At 42.1% G+C, this 16,368-nt stretch overlaps 1 protein-coding gene across 1 annotated transcript; it reads right to left on the bottom strand.

Moving 5' to 3' along the window:
* Positions 1-220: 220 nt before the first annotated feature.
* Positions 221-11,970, bottom strand: abtb1 (ankyrin repeat and BTB (POZ) domain containing 1). Its single transcript, XM_061981306.1, has 12 exons — positions 11,725-11,970; positions 10,637-10,699; positions 10,502-10,557; positions 10,271-10,415; positions 9,974-10,133; positions 9,830-9,875; positions 8,768-8,884; positions 8,577-8,689; positions 8,406-8,504; positions 8,159-8,326; positions 6,544-6,744; positions 221-926 (listed from the first exon to the last, which is right to left on the bottom strand). The coding sequence occupies exons 1-12, from the start codon at positions 11,778-11,780 to the stop codon at positions 720-722; spliced, it is 1,431 nt and encodes a 476-aa protein (XP_061837290.1). The 5' UTR covers positions 11,781-11,970; the 3' UTR covers positions 221-719.
* Between the last annotated feature and the right edge of the window lie 4,398 nt (positions 11,971-16,368).

Genomic DNA, 16,368 nt, shown 5'->3' on the forward strand with positions numbered 1-16,368 from the left:
ACTCTGAAGCCAAAGGTTTTTGTTCAGTGACATTTTGAATTTTGAAACTGCACTCGTTTCATTTACAACTCCTGGAAATTAAATCATTTAATTGCATCATTGTCTCAAATGTTGCACTAACAGTGCATTTTTAAGAGCATTTCCTTGGAGAAGCAGCTGACAAACAACGCTATCTGTTGGCATAAATTTGAACTACACTAAGACTAAACGCACAGTTCAATTGTCTTTGCAACAGAGTATATTTATTACTCCAAACCAGGAATACAAACTCATACATTGTTTTACAAAGGGTAACAAAATGTTTAACAAAACAAATTCATCTTTCCAAGCGGTGGATTTAAGTTCCTATCATATTGGACATTTATTACCTAAAAATATTAATACATTTTCAAATCATAAAATTATATACATTTAATTTAGGATGAGAGATAACTTATTGTGGTTATTTAACTATTTGGAGGCCAAATTTAAATTTAAAGGTCCCTACTAACCAGCAAATCACAAAGTTGTGGCAATAATAGAATTATGCATGGAAAGATCTAAGTGTGTGAAATAATATATTAAATGTGCTAAAACTTTAAAACGCAAACATGGGGCACCCTTGAAAAGATTAATATATCTGTACTGTAACAATATACTGTAGGTAAAATATGTTTACAAACACAGAGAAAAAACAAACATTATTTTCCCATGCAAACAGCAACAAGCTCATCAGACCTTCAGCAGTCTATATCAATGCTGGACAGCAGCTCCTCCAAGGCCTCCAGCTTCTGATTGGCCTCCTCGATCTCACTGTACGTCTGCACGTTGCTGGCGATATGGTAACGGATGTCATCCACCAAAGGGACGGAGTCGGTCTCGTGTCGCTTCTCCAGCAAAGCAGCATCCTCCTTGACCATCTCAGCAAACTCCTCCTTCTCCACCAGCTGTGACAGACAAAGTGTTTGTAAAAACTTTGCAATGATATCTTGACTCAGCAATTTTGGTATTATTCACTTGGACAAAAATAAATTAAAATCCATGGTTATTACATTTTTAGATTTTTAAAAAAAAAACCTACAATATATACAAAACAAACTTTTTATTGTTTCATATGAAAATATACCTTGGTCTTTGGCTTTTCGTGGGCCTAAACAAGATTTTGTTTGTAGCCCCATTTCGATCTTTAACGTTACATGTGCAACACGCTAGAGCCCATAGGGCTGACTGCAGCCTAGTGAGTATTGTAATACAGTGATCTCTCGCCACATCGTTTGCGGCTTGTAAAAGTAACTCTGTGGGTGTTATTCCAGGTCTGGAGGGCTGTTTTAATGTAAAAAAAAAAAAAAAAAAACATATTTACAGTCATAAACAGTTTATTTTTGTATGTCCTATCTATAAAATATTATTTTTATATTATGTTATATTATATTATTTTTATAATGAATAATTCTTACTATGCCAAAATTAATTTACCAATTAACAGCGATAACCCCGCAACCCAGAAAGGGACAAGCGGTAGAAAATGGATGGATGGAAACGAGGGTTTACTGTATTACTTTTGCCGTCCAGAAGTAGATCTGGTAATTAGGGTGTATGCATAAAAGACGCAAACAACAAATAAAGTCAAATATGTTTATAATTAGATATTAGGAAATAAGGTATTAATAATATTTTACAAGTTATGCTAAGATTTGTATTTACTACAAATAATCAACAATAAACAATATGAACAATAAACAAAAAGGCAACTTTGACAACTACAATTCATTTCAATCTAATATGTTTATGTTCAGTAAAATGTTTGAAGTTTATAATATTTAAAGTTTATATGAAAAGGTCAAACAAATAGGTTGATAGGTGCAGGGGAGAAATAAAAGTTTTTGATATCTCCTACCGAAGTGAAGCCAATTCAAAACTGTTTTGACACTTTGCCATTAATTGAAAAAAATAAACAAAACGCAATAAATGGTCAAAAATTATGAAAAAAAACAAACATTGTTTGGACATTATATTTTAGGGATAAAGTTTGGCTTTAAAAATACACTTAAACAATATGGTTGTTTTTGAAATACGACTGTAAATCTCTCACAATGACGGCGTTTGAAGCGATTCTTAAGTAGCAATTATTTCTATGGGCTTTTGAATTCAACTAAACTGAAATAAAACATGTCAACTCACTACTAATAAAAGTTTAGCAGAACTAATTTTAATTGGATCCATGAGGCGATTCAGTCATTCAAAGTAAAACAAGCGAACACTTGCAAATCACAACAACCTTATTGATAATCAGCAACTGAAGTGATCAGTCGCTATAATTATAAGCCCCGAGTCGTTGTGGCCATAAACAACGCCATAGAATGTTAATGCCAGGGCCTGGACCTGTATGTAGTTACCTTTCAGCTTGACCAATCAGGGAGTAACTCGCATGATTTGTTTGGCTTTGTTTTAACGCCGGATGGCCTTTCTGATTCATTCCTCACATTAACTGGCTTGGGATCAGCACTTGAAAAGCTCCAGTTGCAGTCCATCAGGAAACTCACTGGGTATCAAACTTGTATCAAACACTTGCCAACTTGATCGCGCATGCAAAGCTGATGTACAAAGCACGCAGAGGATTGTGTCTCTTAAATGAGCAAAATAGAGAGCGCAATCCCTTCTGTCTTCATGTATTTGCAGAATATATGCCGATTATTAGAAGGTTGAACAATACTGGGAGGGGATGCAAATGTAATCATTCAGCGCTGGCAGTGTGATTTATCAAGACTAAACCTGTTCTGCACCTGCTGTTTTGCGACTACATATAGCTTGAAATGTGCGCGCAAACTGGCACAGTTACGCACAAACGTCTGTGTGAGAAAGAAGGTGGCAGTGCTGCAAAGACTGATGATAAAGAGAGAATCCTCTGTCCTACGTGTGTCAACAAATTTGGACTGTCGAAAATAAAAAAAATATTACACATATTGTCTATTCAGCAATTACATTTTTATAATTTTATAGATGTTGGATGACTTAAAGGTGCTGTTTGCAACTTCCTCACAGTAGCATTTTTCAAAGCAAAAGAATATAACAAGAACACCATCAGCTAATTTGTGTGTGTCATAATCTGTCACTACAGACCATGTCTGTTTATGGCTCAGGTTATTTATTTTGCTAGTGCTCCTAAGCCTCCCTTAGTTAGGTTGTTGCTAGGAGCATTGAGCGTTTCACACCTGGTTTTGTTTCTTGATTATTGGTTCCACCTGTTACTGCCCTAATTTGTCCCTTTTTAAGCCCATGTCACCGTGCACTCTACGCAATTGCATTGTTCACGTGTTTAAGTATTTTCTTTTCCACGCTTAAATGTGGCACGTTGTTTGTCCTTGGCGACTTTTTTGTTTTTTTGCTGCATGCTATACTGCAGGGGCATCTTCAATTTGGCCCGCGACACGAGATCAATTTCAATAAGCAACCAGGTAGGTTGGCAGGCGGGTATTTTCATATTAAATTTAAATACACATGGGTCTGACAGGTGGCAATATGTTTCCAACTAGTACACAAAATGAACAACTCAGGTCAGTGATCATGATGTATACTTTCTAAAGATAACAACCTAATCCAAACAACATTTCCTAGTCATGGTGCAGAAAAAAAATCCACCAACACACAGTCACATATAACACAACTTGCTGACTGACATTTGTAGATATTATAAAAAAACAACTCCCATCACCATAAAAAAATTCAAAATTTTAATCCACTGCAAAGTATGATGCTAAAAATGCAAAACACTTTCTCCACACTTATCCATGTTTAACATTTTGCTGCTTGATATTTCTGATAGATTACAAAGCTTTAAAGAGGTCATCACACAGTTCAACTTTCACATACTCTTAATTTTCAACTATAATAATTATTATAGCCAACCATTTTCTACCGCTTGTATCCATTGTATTATAGTATACACACATACATACATACACACTGCATTCAAATAGGGCTCTCTGCACCAATTTTGCAATTGTTATCAATTGTACACACAGTAGATCGTCCCAACACGACAATTGTATAGTTTATACATGCTATTTAGCACGTTATTTGGTATCAGTTCACAGTAGTGGTAGATCAGGTTCTATTAGTACAGACATACAGTAATCTCACGAACGTGAGTACACCCCTTACATTTCTGCAACCATCTATATTTAAGTGTACTGTATTTTCTCAAGGGAATTCTTGAACTGATACTTGGATTTACTTTAGAGTAGTCAATGTACAACTTGTGTAGTAGTATAGATTTATTATCCACTGAAAATGATTCAAGACACTGTGATTATTGTCGAAATAGCGGGCAACACAAGTGTGCAGCAAGATAATTGTGTATTTTGCAGAGTCAAGCCTAGTGCTGGTACAGTAGCGTCATAGTCTGGGGCTACATGAGTGCTGACGGTTGGGGAGCTGCACTTAATAGAGGCAAACATGAATTCCAACTTCTTCTGTGATATTGCGAAACAGAGTATGATCCCCTCAATTGGGAAAGTTATGTTAAAGTGGAAGAATGTTTTTTTATTTTAGGGCAGAGTAATCCACTTTTACTATTATAAATCCATGAATGCTTTCGTTCCTTGTACAAACCCCGTTTCCACATGAGTTGGGAAATTGTGTTAGATGTAAATATAAACGGAATACAATGATTTGCAAATCCTTTTCAACCCATATTCAGTTGAATATGCTACAAAGACAACATATTTGATGTGCAAACTGATCAACTTTTTTTTTTTGCAAATAATCAATAACTTTAGAATTTGATGCTAGCAACACGTGACAAAGAAGTTGGGAAAGGTGGCAATAAATACTGATAAAGTTGAATAATGCTCATCAAACACTTATTTGGAACATCCTACAGGTGAACAGGCAAATTGGGAACAGGTGGGTGCAATGATTGGGTATAAAAGTAGATTCCATGAAATGCTCAGTCATTCACAAACAAGGATGGGGCGAGGGTCACCACTTTGTCAACAAATGTGTGAGCAAAATGTTGAACAGTTTAAGAAAAACCTTTCTCAACCAGCTATTGCAAGGAATTTAGGGATTTCACTATCTACGGTCCGTAATATCATCAAAGGGTTCAGAGAATCTGGAGAAATCACTGCACGTAAGCAGCTAAGCCCGTGACCTTCGATCCCTCAGGCTGTACTGCATCAACAAGCGACATCAGTGTGTAAAGGATATCACCACATGGGCTCAGGAACACTTGAGAAACCCACCGTCAGTATCTACAGTTGGTCGCTACATCTGTAAGTACAAGTTAAAACTCTTTTATACAAGCGTTTATCAACAACACCCAGAAACGCCGTCGGCTCCGCCTGGCCTGAGATCATCTAAGATGGACTGATACAAAGTGGAAAAGTGTTCTGTGGTCTGACGAGTCCACATTTCAAATTGTTTTTGGAAACTGTGGACGTCGTGTCCTCCGGACCGAAGAGGAAAAGAACCATCCGGATTGTTATATTGAAAATGTGTGGCACATTATGAAGCCTAAAATACCACAACGGAGACCCCCGGACTGTGGAACAACTTAAGCTGTACATCAAACAAGAATGGGAAAGAATTCCACCTGAGAAGCTTAAAAAATGTGTCTCCTCAGTTCCCAAACGTTTACTGAGTGTTGTTAAAAGGAAAGGCCATGTAACACAGTGGTGAACATGCCCTTTCCCAACTACTTTGGCACGTGTTGCAGTCATGAAATTCTAAGTTAATTATTATTTGCAAAAAAATATAAAGTTTATGAGTTTGAACATGGCAGCACGGTGGAAGAGGGGTTAGTGCGTCTGCCTCACAATACGAAGGTCCTGAGTAGTCGTGAGTTCAATCCCGGCCTCGGGATCTTTCTGTGTGGAGTTTGCATGTCCTCCCCGTGACTGCGTGGGTTCCCTCCGGGTACTCCGGCTTCCTCCCACTTCCAAAGACATGCACCTGGGGATAGGTTGATTGGCAACACTAAATTGGCCCTAGTGTGTGAATGTGAATGTGAATGTTGTCTGTCTATCTGTGTTGGCCCTGCGATGAGGTGGCGACTTGTCCAGGGTGTACCCCGCCTTCCGCCCGATTGGAGCTGAGATAGGCTCCAGCGCCCCCCGCGACCCCGAAGGGAATAAGCGGTAGAAAATGGATGGATGGATGGAGTTTGAACATCAAATATCTTGTCTTTGTAGTGCATTCAATTGAATATGGCTTGAAAAGGATTTGCAAATCATTGTATTCCGTTTATATTTACATCTAACACAATTTCCCAACTCATATGGAAACGGGGTTTGTACATTACATAAGGGAGGGCACCACTAAAACTTACTAATTATATAAATCTTAAATCATTAAACAATCTTAGATGAATACTAAAATGTTCAAATTAAAGTTTTCCTCTGTACAAACTAGTTTTGTGTTCTTTCTTCTACGCTAAGATCAGTTAAGTGCCCGCAGCATCGAAGAGGTTATGATCCTTTCATCTACCGCTCCTGTTTTAGCCTTCAGAGAAAGTTTGTATGTGTAACTTAGTTTCCCTTCCACAAAATATGCAAAAACACCCACCAGCTCAATTATTTTGGCCATGAACTCTGAGCACTGATCCTCCAGCCGAGACAGCCGGAAGAGCTTGGCCGTCTTCCACAAGTGCATAACGGTGTGCTCAGATATGGACTGGGCGAGGGTCTTCCCGCACAAGCGCTTCAGCCCCGGCAGCAAGTACATGTCAGCCATACACAGAATGTCAAACACATTGTCTCTTGTGACCTAGACATGAGGAAAAACCAGTTGGTTGTCAGACCATAATGAACACTCAAGAAGCATGACACGTTTTGGACAGGAAGCCCAAAACTCAATATATTGTATGTTTGAACTTTAGTCTGCCCCCTCTGTAATTGCAGAGTCACTAATCAGTATAAAATATTATATATATTGCATGAACCTCAACTGCGTATGCTGTAGGGGTGTAACGGTACGTGTATTTGTATTGAACCGTTTCGGTACGGGGGGTTCGGTTCGGTTCGGAGGTGTACCGAACGAGTTTCCCCACGAACATATTAAGCTAAGCTAAAGTCTTAACAAGCTGCTCCGCTTCCTTCTGCCTGTCTCTGTCAGTACACAGCACCCAGCATTGTCCCACCCACACAACCATCTGATTGGTTACATACAGAGCGGTAACAGCCAATCAGCAGTGCGTATTCAGAGCGCATGTAGTCAGTGTTTAGTGTTTAGCAGGTAAGCATCAGGCAGCGAATTCCCCCCAAATTATAATAAACATCCCCCAGTCAACTACTAGTAACATCACTATGAGCCCGTTGACGTTATAGAAACATAAACGGCAGCTTCAGCTCACTCGCAGTCTTGGCTTGAGGTGAAGGCTAATTCGCTTTTAGCGTAACGTTAGCTCATTTTGCGGTGTGTGTGTGCGTGTGTTACGGACAGCAAAGCCCTGTCTGTCTGTTATTTCACTTTACCTTTTTCTGTGTTGATTGAGCTGTGTTGAAGCAGCAAAAAAGGACATTATGTTAAATGAAGAGTTTCTGTCTCTGATAGTTGATATAATAATGTAACTGCATCATTAAGCCTACATGAACTCCATGGTGTTCAGGGATGAATAGTCTCTCTTATTGCTATTGTATTATTTTTTTCAGCTATAGTTACATTAATCATTCGTAATGGAGCAGCCTAGTTTTGAATGGCAGGGTCCCTGCTATCACATGTTGATAAAAATATAACATTTACATAATAAAAATCAACTACAGGCTTCCCAAATTCTGTAATAAATTAAGCATGATGAGTTGACTTGAAACTGTTTAATGTTGCACTTTTTATATGTAGAAGAAAAGTTTTGTCATTTTATTTAATCTGAGCAACAACTTGAGGCAGTTTAATGTTGATTAACGTGGGCAGAATTATTATAGTGTTCCCAATGTTAAAAGGATAAAGCCATTGTTTACAAATTTGGTAAATAAACAACCAAAAAATGTATATTTTGTTGTTTTCTTACTGTACCGAAAATTAACCGAACCGTGACCTCTAAACTGAGGTATGTACCGAACCGAAATGTTTGTGTACCGTTACACCCCTAGTATGCTGTATGATCTTTTTACAAGTCTTACAACAGAAAGGCAATTAAACATCCGCAATGTGCAAAAAATGTATACAAAGCATGTTCGCCAACCTGTGTGTCATTGCTGTAGATGTAATACATGATGTGGATGAAGATCTGATGGGAGATGTTGTGTAAAGTTATAACTGGCATGCTTGGCTGATGGAGAAGCTGCTCCCCCTCGCTGAAATGGTCCTGCAGTAAAGCTTTAAAGTAATCACTCCGTCCACTGAAAAACACCTGGGAAAACACACACACACACCAACAATGAAATACTCTATTTGTGTGACAGCATAGTAACAATGTCAGCACTTTGTACCTTATGACACAAGAAATCATAATCATCGACTCTAAAGCACACGTCAGGATAGGTGGGAAAGTGGTCCACCTTGTTGAAGGGAAGTTCCCCAAATCCAACCTGGAAAACAAATTGATGGATTTGGATGTTAAAAGAGGCACTATAGGACATGCTAGTAAAAATTGTGCTTACTCTGAGCTGCGGAGGCACTGCACAGTCTGCCAACTGGGCCAAGTCCTCCTGCAGCTGACAGCTATGAGGCTCCAGGCTGAGAACTTTCACACAGACACCTGGCTTGTTGGAAACTTCAGAGCCAAAAATAAAACAGGAAGTCAAGCATAAAACATGTTCCTTTGTTGTCTATTTTCCAAACAGCCTCTTACCAAAGTTGTACACCTGTTTGCATTTTATCTCCAGCTCCTGAATGAGATCTGGCATTTTGCACTGTTTAGCGAGTCGTCTGCAGTCATCTATGAGGCTCACATCAATATTCATACGTCCTGTAGCATCAGATCACAAATGCTGATTATATTTAAAATGTGTCTATGTATTCACACATAGCTAAATAGATTGATATCATAATACAGTGGTATCCCAACTCAAAAGTGTTTTGAGATAAGTGCTGTCTTGAGTTAAAGCATCCCCGCCATTGGTTGGCATCGCAAATGTCACTGTGAACCCCATAAGATCTTACTCGTTAGCATTAATTTATAGCTAGAGGTGGGCATAAATTTGTTTTTCAACCCTGGGAAGGAAGAAAGTGTGTGTGAAGGACAGTGCTAAGAAGAAGTGGATGATAGTTATTGAATTAAAGAAAAACATGGCGAAGCACGTCGCTAACTGCACCATACTGAAGCAGAATGAGCCGAACACCAGCCAAAAATGTTAAAATTATAACGGCAGACATTTATCCATAAAAATATGGAAACATCTGCTGATGATCTGTTTGACGGAGAGGCAGCTCAAAAGAGATACTGTAGAAGTCTGCTCAAATGCTGTACATTATTATTATATTACTTCATAAAACTACTGTATTGGTTTGTAGTACTTTCTAATGCATTGTTTTTATACAACATGTCTTATCTAAAAGTGTGTTCTTTTTAAAAGGGTATGTTAAATGTTAAAATTCTGATGTTTAGAGGGGGGGCACGCACCAATTGAATTGATTTCAATTCATTTCAATGGGACAGTTTTGAGTAAAAAGCTATGTCACAGAACCAATTAAGCTACTGAGTTGAGGTATGAATTATATAAAAAGTAACATCATATACATTTTATAAAATGTAGTGTAAGTTATTGTTATTTTTTGTGTACACAGTATATGTAGCTAAAATGAAAATTATTATTATCGGATTGGGAATTATCAGGAAATCATGTAAATTGTATGGCATGCTAAACCTCTGTTGCATTGTTCGTGGTAAGTGGTAGCTGTAAAATATGCTCACCTGTATATAAATATTGCAGGATGGCTCCAAAAGCTGCAGGGTTTATCTGAAATTAAGCAATAACCAGTACATGTTTAAAACGCAGACCTGAGCATTTCATGAGCAAGATACAGCAATGACTCCATCTCAATTAAGTGGACGTACCAAAGGATGTTTGAGGTGGATCAAGGTTTTGTTTTTCCATTTGGTCGCAAACATTTCTGTGAAGTACTCTGAAAGTGCACTGAGCACGCATCGGTGTGCCGTGAAGGTCTGCCCGTGAACGAGAAACTGGATGTCACTGTGATATCCCTGCTCCAACAACCTGACGAGAGAGCAAAAATTCCTGTAGGGCGGTTCTGCAGGTTCATTGAGGCAATACACAACATGAAGTACAAATTCAAGACTCAGTGCCATCCAATACAGGACACTGTAGGCATTATACTCAAACAGGGATCTTACATGTGCAGGAAGTAGTTAAAATCATCACGATGCATGACGCGAACACACACACACTTGTACTCTTTGAGCAGTCGTCGGATCGAGTCGCTCAGTGAGCCGTACAGGCACCGCTCGCCATCAAATGTGTTTGCCTCACATTTGGCCCCTGCATGGCAAAACAGAGAGAGACAACATAAAATAAGAAAGAGTGTGTGCAAAGTAAGATTTAGGTTTTGTCAATGTTACACTTACCACTTGCCAGTAGGTACTGGACAAGTTCCTCGTGGCCACAGAGACAGGCATAATACCTGGCAGACACACAAGTGAAATGGTTATTGTCTCTGTGCCAGTACAAGTCATGATGCTGCTTGTCTGAATGTGACTTACAAGGGGCTGCTGTCCCATTTATCTCTTACATTGAGGTCCATGTCTTTTTGTTCAACGAGGTATCTGCCAAACATTTGGTGTAAGAAGATGTCAATGGAGATTTAACTGAGTAACAGTTCATCCATCCATCCATTTTCTACCACTTGTCCCTTACGGGGTCGCGGGGGGGGGTGCTGGAGCCTATCTCAGCTGCATTCAGGCAAAAGGCGGGGTACACCCCGGACAAGTCGCCACCTCATCCTAGGGCCAACACAGATAGACAGACAACATTCACACTCACATTCACACACTAGGGCCAATTTAGTGTTGCCAATCAACCTATCCCCAGGTGCATGTTTTTGGAGGTGGGAGGAAGCCGGAGTACCAAAGTTTATTCAATTTTATTGTCATTGCACCTGTACAAGGCAACACAATGGATACCAGAAGTGCATAAGCAGTAAGTCTGGATGGCAAATATATAATAAGTCAAACAATTATCATTCGGAATTGCAGATCTTGTCGGCTTATATACTGTATACAAAACGTTTAACATGACGTCACGGCATAAAGACTGCAGCACTCCGCCCACAGCTGCGCATGCGCGATATGGTGGATGTATATCGCTATCATTCTGTTTTGATTACACATTTATACAGCGTGCATGTGACATTATAGAATGTTGTACATCGATGCTTATTTTTTAAATTTTGCAATGTAATGGAATGTGCAATGTGTATTAGTTTCAGTGGAGGGATAATTAGTGTTATAACATTACATCACATACAATCTGCATCCACACATGTGATCATGCTGAGAATCACGGAATGACTTATGCTAAATGTGCAAAATGAGAAGATAGATAGATAGATAGATAGATAGATAGCCAACACCAGCACTACCTATCTATCTATCTATCTATCTATCTATCTATCTATCTATCTATCAGCTCTACCATCCTGCCCTACTTCCAGAACCGATGCATTTAGCATTAGCTTTAGCTCTAAGGTCAAAGGCTACTGTTTTCCTTTTAAAAACCAGCAAAAGAAAATGGGTCACCGACGAGGTTGCACGTACCGCCGTGTACTTGTAAACAAATGATGCATGGTTACCTGACTCTACAAACGTCGCCCTTTCTGCAACTACTAAACAAATCGTTTGCATCCATGATCCCCTCGGTGTTTTCGGTCCTCGGAAATGCATTGAGACGTCCTGTCTGCTGGACAGGTGAGCGATATCTTTATGAAGCTTCGGCGTACAATCGCAGGGGAGTTTCGGAGGTCTGATAAGCTGAAGGCGAGCGTGTTGTTGACAAGTGTTCTGCTGCTGCTCAAGGATGTTTTGGTAGTGGGCTTGCGAAAGTCACGTGACATGCTGGTGTTGCCTTCAGACGTATGGGAAAGCGAACAAAGGCACACTTAACTCACTTATAATCCACAAGGTTATTATTACACAAATACTGAAAACATGGTTACTGTGTATTTTGATATTGTTTAAAAGTTATATAGTGTGTTTTTTATTTTATTTTACCATGTTAGGATGCATAGTTCCGGGAGGTGGTAGGAAATACGGATATTCATGAACACAGCACCGTCGTGGGTTTATTTTTTACTTGCATTTCGGGTTTTTCTTGTGTTTTTTGTTTTTTTACTCAATGTCCAGACACAAGTGGTAGAACGTGTCGAGTCTTGGCGAAAGGAGACACTTTGACACCGTTTGAGCATTTTATGAAGCTCACAGTAGTTCAGTATTAAACTGGGCCTAAAACTAATACAGTACATGCAGCAGTGACGTGCAGTGAGGTTCATGGCTGGTGAGGCACTGACTTCCTCACAGTCAGATTTACAAACATATGAACCCTAAAGAGTATCTTATTCACCATTTGATTGGCAGCAGTTAACGGGTTATGTTTAAAAGCTCATACCAGCATTCTTCCCTGCTTGGCACTCAGCATCAAGGGTTGGAATTGGGGGTTAAATCACCAAAAATTATTTCCGGGCGCGGCGCCGCTGCTGCCCGGTGCTCCCCTCACCTCCCAGGGGGTGATCAAGGGATGGGTCAAATACAGAGGACAAATTTCACCACACCTAGTGTGTGTGTGACAATCATTGGTACTATAACTAAACTTTAACTTTACACATAGAAACTGTAGCACACAAAAAAGCATTCAGCGATTTTGAATAAAAGTAATCTAAAACTGGTGAAGTTAAATGGAAAATAACTTTATAGTATAATCACTGAATACATATAACAATTTAATTATAATTTTTTCTTTTTACATTTTTTTTCTTTCCATGATGGCAGGTGAGGCCCTGCCTCACCTGCCTCCAGTGACCGCACGTCACTGACATGCAGTGATGGGCAAGCTAAATGGTAAATGGGTTATACTTGTATAGCGCTTTTCTACCTTCAAGGTACTCAAAGCGCTTTGACACTATTTCCACATTCACCCATTCACACACTGATGGCGGGAGCTGCCATGCAAGGCCCTAACCATGACCCATCAGGAGCAAGGGTGAAAGACACAACGGACGGGACGAGGTTGGTAGAAGGTGGGGATTGAACCAGGAACCCTCAGGTTGCTGGCACAGCCACTCTCCCAACCGCACCACGCCGTCCCCGTCCTACTTGGAAAATGTAGTAAACTAAGCTACAAGTTATTCTTGACTAAATGTAGCTAAACTACATCGCTAGAGAATTGTAGTGAGCTACATGACAAGCCACATGGCAAAAGTAGCTTGCTATATCAAAGTTACATATATATAAATATATATGACCCCCATTATGACAAGCATTAAGATACAGACCCCCATTTAACGCCATTTCTATATAATGGGCCCACATTTATAATATTAATGTTAATGTGACTTAAAGTGTACAAATGGAACTAATAAGGGTCCATTACTACAGTGTTTTTCAACCACTGTGCCGCGGCACACTAGTGTGCCGTGAGATACAGTCTGGTGTGCTGTGGGAGATTATGTATTTTCACCTATTTGGGTTAAAAAATATTTTTTGCAAACCAGTAATTATAGTCTGCAAATGATGTGTTGTTGTTGAGTGTCTGTACTGTCTAGAGCTCGGCAGAGTAACCCTGTAATACTCTTCCATGTCAGTAGGTGGCAGCCGGTAGCTAATTGCTTTGTAGATGTCGGAAACAGTGGGAGGTAGGGTGCAGGTAAAAAGGTGTCTAATGCTTGAACCAAAAATAAACAAAAGGTGAGTGCCCCCAAGAAAAGGCATTGAATTTTAGGGAAGGCTATGCAGAAAGAAACTAAAACTGAACTGGCTACAAAGTAAACAAAAACAGAATGCTGGACGACAGCAAAGACTTACTGTGGAGCAAAGACGGCGTCCACAATGTACATCCGTACATGACATGACAATCAACAATGTCCCCACGAAGAAGAATAAAGACAACTGAAATATTCTTAATTGCTAAAACAAGCTGCCACCTTAACGTGGTAGAGGAGTTTGCGTGTCCCAATGATCCTAGGAGCTATGTTGTCCGGGGGCTTCCATGCCCCCTGGTAGGGTCTCCCAAGACAAACAGGTCCTAGGTGAGGGATCAGACAAAGAGCAGCTCGAAGACTTCTATGGAAATGCAAGAACCGAGACTCAGATTTCCCTCGCCCGGACGCGGGTCACCGGGGCCCCCCTCCGGAGCCAGGCCCGGAGTTGGGGCACGATGGCGAGCGCCTGGTGGCCGGGCCTGTCCCCATGGGGCCCGGCCGGGCACAGCCCGAAGAGGCAACGTGGGTCCCCCCTCCAATGGGCTCACCACCCATAGCAGGGGCCATAGAGGTCGGGTGCAATGTGAGCTGGGCGGTAGCCGAAGGCAGGGCACTTGGCGGTCCGATCCTCGGCTACAGAAGCTAGCTCTTGGGACGTGGAACGTCACCTCGCTGGGGGGGAAGGATCCTGAGCTAGTGCGCGAGGTAGAGAAGTTCCGGTTGGATATAGTCGGACTCACCTCGACGCACAGCAAGGGCTCTGGAACCAGTTCTCTCGAGAGGGGATGGACTCTCTTCCACTCTGGCGTTGCCAGCAGTGAGAGGCGACGGGCTGGGGTGGCAATTCTTGTTGCCCCCCGGCTCAGAGCCTGCATGTTGGAGTTCAACCCGGTGGACGAGAGGGTAGCTTCCCTCCGCCTTCGGGTGGGGGGACGGGTCCTGACTGTTGTTTGCGCTTACGCGCCAAACGGCAGCTCAGAGTACCCACCCTTTTTGGATTCACTCGAGGGAGTACTTGAGAGTGCTCCCCCGGGTGATTCCCTCGTTCTACTGGGGGACTTCAACGCTCATATTGGCAACGACAGTGAAACCTGGAGAGGCGTGATTGGGAAGAATGGCCGCCCGGATCTGAACCCAAGTGGTGTTTTGTTATTGGACTTTTGTGCCCGTCACGGATTGTCCATAACGAACACTATGTTCAAGCATAAGGGTGTCCATATGTGCACTTGGCACCAGGACACCCTAGGCCGCAGTTCTATGATCGACTTTGTAGTTGTGTCATCGGATTTGCGGCCTCATGTTTTGGACACTCGGGTGAAGAGAGGGGCGGAGCTTTCTACCGATCACCACCTGGTGGTGAGTTGGCTGCGATGGTGGGGGAGGATGCCGGACAGACCTGGCAGGCCCAAACGCATTGTGAGGGTTTGCTGGGAACGTCTGGCAGAGTCTCCTGTCAGAGAGAGTTTCAATTCCCACCTCCGGAAGAACTTTGAACATGTCACGAGGGAGGTGCTGGACATTGAGTCCGAGTGGACCATGTTCCGCACCTCTATTGTCGAGGCGGCTGATTGGAGCTGTGGCCGCAAGGTAGTTGGTGCCTGTCGTGGCGGTAATCCTAGAACCCGTTGGTGGACACCGGCGGTGAGGGATGCCGTCAAGCTGAAGAAGGAGTCCTATCGGGTTCTTTTGGCTCATGGGACTCCTGAGGCAGCGGACAGGTACCGACAGGCCAAGCGGTGTGCGGCTTCAGCGGTCGCGGAGGCAAAAACTCGGACATGGGAGGAGTTCGGGGAAGCCATGGAAAACGACTTCCGGACGGCTTCGAAGCGATTCTGGACCACCATCCACCGCCTCAGGAAGGGGAAGCAGTGCACTACCAACACCGTGTATGGTGCGGATGGTGTTCTGCTGACCTCGACTGCGGAAGTTGTGGATCGGTGGAGGGAATACTTCGAAGACCTCCTCAATCCCACCAACACGTCTTCCTATGAGGAAGCAGTGCCTGAGGAATCTGTGGTGGGCTCTCCTATTTCTGGGGCTGAGGTTGCTGAGGTAGTTAAAAAGCTCCTCGGTGGCAAGGCCCCGGGGGTGGATGAGATCCGCCCGGAGTTCCTTAAGGCTCTGGATGCTGTAGGGCTGTCTTGGTTGACAAGACTCTGCAGCATCGCGTGGACATCGGGGGCAGTACCTCTGGATTGGCAGACCGGGGTGGTGGTTCCTCTCTTTAAAAAGGGGAACCGGAGGGTGTGTTCTAACTATCGTGGGATCACACTCCTCAGCCTTCCCGGTAAGGTCTATTCAGGTGTACTGGAGAGGAGGCTACGCCGGATAGTCGAACCTCGGATTCAGGAGGAACAGTGTGGTTTTCGTCCTGGTCGTGGAACTGTGGACCAGCTCTATACTCTCGGCAGGGTCCTTGAGGGTGCATGGGAGTTTGCCCAACCAGTCTACATGTGCTTTGTGGACTTGGAGAAGGCATTCGACCGTGTCCCTCGGGAAGTCCTGTGGGGAGTGCTCAGAGAG

The sequence above is a fragment of the Nerophis lumbriciformis genome, linkage group LG01, assembly GCF_033978685.3.
Source record: "Nerophis lumbriciformis linkage group LG01, RoL_Nlum_v2.1, whole genome shotgun sequence".
In the NCBI taxonomy this organism is placed as follows: domain Eukaryota; kingdom Metazoa; phylum Chordata; class Actinopteri; order Syngnathiformes; family Syngnathidae; genus Nerophis; species Nerophis lumbriciformis.